Here is a 7817-nt window from a genome sequence, read left to right on the forward strand (position 1 = left end):
GTACTCCAGATCCTTCCCCAGCTCCATTCCCCTTCTCGGTCATGCTCCAGCCCCTCAATGTCTGTCTTGGAGTGAGGGGACCAAACCTGACCCCAAGATTCAAGGTGTGGCCTCACCAGCCACTCTTCCCCAAGCCTCTAGCCCTGCAGGGGGGTGTTGTGGCCCAAGTACAGTACCCAGCACGTGGCCTTGTTAAACCCGGTCCAGTTGGCTTTGGTTTGTTGATGGAGCCTGTCCAAGGTCCCTCTGCCGAGCCTCCCTTCCCTCAAGCAGATCAACACTCCTGCACAACTTGGTGTCACCTGCAAACTTACTGAAGGAGCACTTGATCCCCTTGTAGAGATCATTGATAAGATATTAAATAGAACCAGCCCCCACACTGAACCCTGGGGAACACCACTTGTGACTGGCCACCAACTGGATTTATCTCCCTCCACCACAACTCTCTGGGCTTGGGCATCCAGCCAGTTTTTTACTGATCGAAGAGTTTGAGGTGGTGTGCAGCCAAGCAGAAGCAACCAAGGGCCAGAAGACAAGACGCTGGAGAAATCATTTATTGGCACAGTTGTTCCATTCATATATACCACAGCTCTGTCTCACTGGCATCTGAGTAAGCAGAGGTAAGGGGTTATTGTACAGTGCAAGGGAGAGCCTGCTTCACGCATTTCAGGCATGTAGCCTCAGTTCAGCAATATATTTTGTGCTTTAAAAATGAAAAAAAAAAAAAAAACCCCAAAAAAAGCTCTTTTGCTATATTAGTGTTGGGAAATCACGATTCCTCCTACACAGCTATCACACCTCCCCCCAGTAAAAAAAAATAAGGTTTTTTCTTCTTCCTTAACGCCTGTGGCTCAAAAAAGAAGCTTCAATTGTGTGCAAGTTAGCAGGATACCTCTAAGTATCTGCGTGAGCTCCCTGCAGCAGAGCCAAGGAACATCCCTCGTCTCCGTTCAGCACCTGCAGTCCCAAAGCAACTCTGGCTACAGCATCCTTGCCAAGGTGTGACCTGCTGCACACCCAGAGTGGCCCAGCTATGGATGAAAAGTGGTTTGCTCTTTCCAGTGTGCTCCTAGATGCTTGCAGGACATTTGATCAAAGGCTCCTGGAGCTCCAGCCAGGCCTTTCCCTAGGATCAATAATGCCAGACTACAGCAGAAAAAAAACCCCAAAACTAAAACAGCTGAGGAACAAGTAATTTAAAAAGCAGCTGAAAGGATGGAGCAGAGCAAGCGATGCACAAAGGACTTGTTGCAGGTAGTAGGGGCCTCAATATGGCTCAGACCAGAGCCAGCCCCACATCAAGTTGATCGGTATTTTATCATTAACAGGTCTAAGTTTAGCCAATTCAAGGCACACACTAGCATACCCTGCTTGCTTCAGGAGCTAACAGTCAGACCAACCCACCCATGGGTGCACAAGTCACCCTTGGTTGTGACTTCTCAGCAGGACCCATCTCCGTTGCCCCACCAAGTCCCTAGTCCCAGCACAAAGCTACTGCTTCCTGCCCCACCAGTAACAGGCTGGGCTGGAAGGCATCCAGGTTAACCCAACACCGTGGTGCAAGAGGCCAGCAAGCCCTCCCGCAGTCCTTTGAGCAGGGAATGCTCCGTAGCTGCGACCCACCAGTAGCAGAGGGCTTGCAGAGAGCAATTCCACCTCCAGCTCCACCATATAATTAAAAAAACCCCAAACCTAAAACAAAAAAAAAACAAAAAAAAGGAAAAAAAAAAGATAAAAAGCTTTAATTAAGTAACCTGAACTATAGTCTCTTAGAAGTGGGGGGCTCTGCACCCAACCCGCTATCAGTTAAAAGCATCGGGGACTCAGGATTATTTGTGGCTTGATCAAGAGCATTACATCCTCTTCCAGTACTGCTCCGTCCTGGGGATGCCAGCCACAATTTCGGACTCGATGCCGCAGTGGTCCTCTCCTCGGAGGATTTTGAAGAAACCTGGAACCACACCAAGAGCAAACATCAACCTACCCATCGTGCCAAGGAGAATGGGGAAGGGGTTCCCTCTGGCAGCATCCGAGGGTGCCTCACCATTGTCCCCCCAGTCGGTGTTCCAAGAGTTGGCAGCTAGCCAGTAGGGAGTGCCGTTGTCCACTCCCCAGCCCAGGATCCGGATCGCGTGGCCTCCAACCTGCTCCCCAGACACATGCTGGTAGACCCCTGCAAGGCAACAAGCCAACACATCAATGGGCACCACGTCTCTCCCCCTGCTTCATACCACCACCACCACCAGCTTGTGAGACGTTTGATAGCAAAGCCCAGAGGCCAGCTGAGACCTTTTCTTTGGTTAAATGATTGATAGGAATGGTTGGACTCGATGATCCGATGGGTCTTTTCCAACCTGGTGATTCTATGAAAATCTGAAGCTCAGTGTAGAGTCTGGAGGAAGGGCTGATGCCAAGTGTCAGCTCAGCACGCAGAACACCCAGAGACACTTCGCAAGGATCCCAAAAGTGGCACATCCTAAGCAGTTCAGAACATGCAATTGGGGCCAGACCAGGAGACTCACCAGCCAGGATTTTGCCTAAAATCCTAGCTGATGGTTTCAGCTGCAGTTCTGGGGCTCCCCTCGTTGGGGCTTCCCTCTGAGCCAGTCAAAATCACCTATTCATAGAATCATAGAATCACCAGGTTGGAAAACACCCCCCGGATCATCGAGTCCAACCATCCCCATCAATCACTAAACCATGTCCCTCAGCACCTCATCCACCCGTCCCTTAAACACCTCCAGGGAAGGTGACTCAACCACCTCCCTGGGCAGCCTGTTCCAGTGCCCAATGACCCTTTCCGTGAAAAATTTTTTCCTAATGTCCAGCCTAAACCTCCCCTGGCGGAGCTTGAGGCCATTCCCTCTTGTCCTGTCCCCTGTCACTTGGGAGAAGAGCCCAGCTCCCTCCTCTCCACAACCTCCTTTCAGGTAGTTGTAGAGAGCAATGAGGTCTCCCCTCAGCCTCCTCTTCTCCAGGCTATAAATCAGTGGAAACAGGAGATGGTATCTGCCCATGTTCTTACAACACCAGATACACAAATGTGAACTTGCAATCTCCTTTCAGACTCGAGCAGATGCACGTCGGCCACGCAAGATAGACCCTATGGATGAAGCAGGAAATATGGCTCCCTTGGTGCTGATGCTCACCAGATTTGTACATCAGGAAGTCTTCATAGACAATAAAGGCTCCTTCCACTGGGCCATTCTTGTAGATCTCAGCCATGATTTCCTTCTCGCTGCGAGGGACACCGTAGGATGTGATGCCTAGGAAGTTAAAAACAAAAAGTCCCTCAACTAGTATGGCATTGTCAGGCCACACAGGTCCTGGGACAGCTGGACGGTGACAGCCTGGCATGCCCATGCAGGAAGACTTCTTCATTTAAAGGTGAAATTCAGACCCAGCTGCTCCTGAGATACCTAGCCAGGGTAAGTGGACTCCAGTCATCCCTCTTCCATTCAACTGAGGAGTCTTACTCTGTACCTGAAGACCTATTCCATGCAGCTTCAGTGGAAATGGAAGTTTTCCCCTTGTACATCCTCATTTCCAAACCAAACCAAATTACTCAGGGCTAAAGCAAATCTCCAAGAAGCAACCATTCTATCCTACTGGTACAGGTCTGGCTACCACCACAGAGTAGGAAAGAGGTGGCTTTGACACCAGACTCCCACAGGACTCAACAACAGGCTCTTCAACCCAGGTATATGTACCACAAGGATTCAAATCAGTTCCCCTGTCTCAGGTGAGACTCAGTAAATGCAAACTGTGCATCTGCCAGGCTCACACTTGCTCCAGGACCACCCATTCTGAAACCATAGAAAATAGACAACATAAAAGAGCTCTGGAAGTGGTCTAAACCCATGAACCCCACTGAGCTCCCGCAAGGAGCAACATCAGAGGCCATCTCCCTTACCATAGTGCTTGTCCTCCTTGTATGATGGTGAGTAGCCAGGTTCACAGTGCCGGCTGCACCTGGGGGTTTCACCCCCCTCCCCGGTGCACGGTGGCCGTGAGCCATTGACGTGGTGCTCACAGGGTGGGATGGAGTAGGGACGGCAGCCTGTGGAGGACAGAGGTGAGATGAACTGGCTGTCCCAAATCACCCATGTCCCCCACAGCCATGTTGGAGAAGGCACCAAACGCCTCGAACGCCTTTTTGACCCAGAAACTCCACAGCTCAGTGGAAGGCAAGCAAGAGTAGGCCCACCATTGACCGATGAGCAATCCCTGCATCAGCAATGGGTTTCCCTCTGGTCCTGCCTCCCACCACCCTCAGACAACGTGATGGAAAAGATGGGAACATGAACCAACTCATGACCATGTCAAAAGGAAGCAGAGGTTTCCAGTCTGGAAGTTGCTTTTGAGAAGGAAACACATCAAGGAGACTCCTGTCCTCATCCAAAATGTATTGAGCTGGTCCAAAACCAGCAACATCAAAAAATTCGCAGCCTCCTTCGTTCCTGCTACAGAAGCAGGTGACTTGTTGCTTGTTAGGTCTGGCTACCATGCTTCCTTCCTGGATGGGAATTCCTGCTCTAGGTGCTGTTCAGGGAGCTTGTTCAAAAGAGGAGCCATAGGCACAGGAGCAACCAGCTGGGTTAAGCAGAGGTGTTTGGACCCAACCCCAGAGGAGGGAGCAGCCACAAGGATGCAGACCAGAAAAGAAGGACCCTGAACTTGTAACCAAGCAGAGATGATCCTCTTCATTTTCACAAGGGTATCTGCCAGGACTTACCTACATGGGAGTCATAAAGGCCCCCAGACACGAGGCCCCTCTCAGTCCAGTATCGCCAAGCACCAGAGGGGTAGCCACCATTGCACCTAGAGAAAGAAGCAGCAGTTCCAGCTCCAGCCTCCTCAGAGCCATCCCCTTTTGAGGGAGGAGAGGGAAAGAGAGACAGCTGAAGGGAAGCTTTCAGTACATTGTTCCTTGTTAAGTCTCTCCCTGCCTTCCTCAGGACTTCTGGGCCTCGAGACATTGAAGCCTTCGGGCAAGAAGGAACTAAATGTACCCATGCCTCCAAATCTCAAATCAATGGTGCCTCCTTGTCTTTGAGCCTCTTCACCAGGTCCGTGGTCAGCCTCTGCTGCCAGGAGCAGCAGCCACACAACTTAGGAGACCCAACTCCTCATCTGTCTCTCAACAACTGCAAAAGCCCCAGTGAAAAGGCTTGTGCCTAAAAACCAAGGCTTTGGGGTTATTAAAAGATCCATCATTTGCCTCAGGAAGCTGCCAACTATGAATGGAAAAGCATCACTATGTGCTTGCTCTCCCTACAGTATCCATCAGTATCCAGCTACTGCTAGGGGCAGGATGTGACCCGGAGGGACTTTCAGTCCATGCTGTCACTTCTAAGTTCCCACCTAATACCAGCATCTGCAGCATAAACCACTGGTGGAGCTTCTTGCTCATTAGAGAGACTAGGAAGACTGGGCTGAAACCATCCACACCTTTGGGTTGTGTCCTCACTCCTCCCAACCACCTTTAAAAGGGCACAAGAACCAACAGCATCTCACCCCATGCCACACTCGAAGCCGCAGCACGACAGCAAATCCTCTGCCGAGACCTCCACGCTCACCTTGGCGTTTGTGTGAACACAGATTCTGTCCGAAATAGCTTCTACTGCACCAAAAGCCTGTGGGCAGACCCCAAAACCCAAGCAAAGACCATTAGAGCCGTCCAGGGGAAAGAAACGAGGCAACCTTCTAGCAATAAGTGCAGCAAGCATGAACCTGGCTAGGAGAAGCCCACCAAGAAGCTCAGATGCTGCAGGATCCCCCATGTATGCAATTCAGTAACAAACAACAGCACATGTTTTGAACAGCAAACCTTAAACCAGCCATGCTCTTACCCAGCAAGAACCACAAGAGCCCTGGTCTCTTATCTCACTGATGGTAGGACAGTTGGGCCACTGCGTCCGTGAGTCAAAGTTATCAGGCAGCTCCATATCTGCAGCAAAATCTACCCTGCAAGCGAGAAGAGGGAAGTCCTGTTATAGGAACACCACTGTTACAGGACTGGGTGCACAGGACTCTCCAGCCTCCTCTGAAGGTGACCTGGAAGACGAGTGCTCTTGTTGCTTGCTTACTGAAGGAGAATAAATACTTCTGAAGTCCTCAGATTAGGTCAGCAGCTCCTCCAGTGTTTTGAACCTCAAGGAGTACAAGTTACACAATTGTTCAAGTACCTGGCAGGTCAGAGGATGTTCTATCCATGCATGATCCTGTGCTTAACTCCCTGCAAGATGTCCAACAAACTACACACAAGGGAACCTCACCCACTCCAGCTACACCAGGAGCACCTACACAAGCTTTTACAGGGTCCTCGTCTCCTCCCAGCACTCACCTCTCAGGGAGCTTGGGTCCACCCAGGAAGGTGCCACACAGCTGCTTTACATAGCTCATGTCAGCATCGTAGAAGTTGTGCCCTGCCTGTGAAGAGACACAGAGCAATGGGACATGACTCTCCACAGTCAGAAAGTGCATTGCTGAAACCAGCCTGGGGCTTCTGGTCTCCCTCAAACCCAATTAGTATCTGACACATGCTACAAAACCAAGAGGCCAAGAGCCAAGCTGCCTATGGACACAGAACACAGCCCCTTCCAGGATCAGAGCATCATGACCAGTAATCTAAGGTCTAGCTCTAGGCTTTGGCCACAGCAGCCTGGCCAAGGGTCACCAATACAACTTGACACTTGCTGCTTGTTTCCAGCCTCCGACAGTCTCCTCTCCTCTTGGCATTGCTCCTTGTCTATAAGTTTTTCAGTGCTCTGCTCCAAAGGGGAGAAACTCAACAGTTACTGTCACTGCATAAATCCCCGACGGCATCAACTCACTAGAGAAGCCAACTGGGCCCAAGGCTGGTTTCACGCAACCACCATGGCGAGACTCACACAGCTCTGCTACCGCATCCCATAGAGAGACTTTTGAGCAATGCATGAGAAGAAAAACCCAAAACAACACAAAAAAGCAACACAGTACTCACCTTCCAGGTGGTGTTGAGTTTGTTAATGTGGTTGACCAAGTCGCTGGAGAGCGGAGGGTAGTAAGGAACGCTGCGGGCGTTGGCAAAGGCCACCAGGACGCACAGGATGGACACAGGCAGCCACATCTTGGCTCCAGAACAGGACACTCCACCTGCAGCCAGATTTGAACATCATGGAAAACCTTCCCAAGGGTTGTTTGAACCGCCAGCAAGGGCTTGGGAGAAGAACCATCATAGCAAAACACGGGAAGAGAAAACACGTGGCTGCACAAAGTCCATCCCGATTTATCCTAACAGTCAGGAGAGACACAGGAACAGACTAATAACTCTTCCCTGCAGCTCAGAAGAAATCAGACAAGGCAACCCTGTTCAGCTGAGCGCTGCAGGATTAGTAGCAGCAGTAAAGTCTCTTTTGAAGGGAATCCAAAGGATCGAATTTGGAGGGTATTAAAATCTGTGTTTACTTCCACAACACTGGAGAATAAGGACTAGAGTGAAGGAATTAGGTAATTCCACCACGGCAAACTGCAGGCAGGGCTGCAGCCCCAGCGACTTGCCCCCTGCCTTAGTGCAGCGTTATCGTGTCAAATCACATTTTTGGGCTTTATGGCTTTATTTTGGTCAGCCCGTTTCCCTGGAGAGCCTGCTGGGGTCAGAGCCCCGAGGCAGGGACCCCATGCCCATGCAGAGAGAGCCTGTGCACACCAGAGCTGCCTGTGCTGTCCTCCCAGTGGGGCTTTTCACCAGGGAGGCTGTAAAGGCACGTGCGGAGCACCAGTAAAGTCCCAGTTTGGGGAACAGAGGCACAGGGAAAATCCAGGAGCGTGGTAAG

The 7817-nt window shown here is 50.9% G+C and overlaps 1 protein-coding gene across 1 annotated transcript; it reads right to left on the bottom strand.

The window, feature by feature from the left end:
- Window positions 1-538: 538 nt before the first annotated feature.
- CTSB (cathepsin B) lies at window positions 539-7137 on the bottom strand. Its single transcript, XM_069850716.1, has 9 exons — window positions 6986-7137; window positions 6347-6432; window positions 5853-5967; window positions 5518-5636; window positions 4736-4821; window positions 3914-4060; window positions 3150-3266; window positions 2045-2173; window positions 539-1951 (listed from the first exon to the last, which is right to left on the bottom strand). Exons 1-9 carry the CDS (start codon window positions 7109-7111, stop codon window positions 1854-1856), a joined length of 1023 nt encoding a protein of 340 aa, XP_069706817.1. The 5' UTR covers window positions 7112-7137; the 3' UTR covers window positions 539-1853.
- Between the last annotated feature and the right edge of the window lie 680 nt (window positions 7138-7817).

Source organism: Phaenicophaeus curvirostris, chromosome 2 (assembly GCF_032191515.1).
Source record: "Phaenicophaeus curvirostris isolate KB17595 chromosome 2, BPBGC_Pcur_1.0, whole genome shotgun sequence".
Taxonomy (NCBI): Eukaryota; Metazoa; Chordata; class Aves; order Cuculiformes; family Cuculidae; genus Phaenicophaeus; species Phaenicophaeus curvirostris.

Bases quoted from the DNA above. Each gene is read 5' to 3' on its own strand.
- CTSB (XM_069850716.1), bottom strand. From the start codon at position 7,111: ATGTGGCTGCCTGTGTCCATCCTGTGCGTCCTGGTGGCCTTTGCCAAC. The intron at 4,822-5,517 runs GTGAGATGCTGT...TTCTTTCTCTAG, and splicing joins GGCTTCGAGTGTGGCATGGG to GTGCAATGGTGGCTACCCCT. The intron at 3,267-3,913 runs GTAAGGGAGATG...TTAACTTCCTAG, and splicing joins CAAGGAGGACAAGCACTATG to GCATCACATCCTACGGTGTC.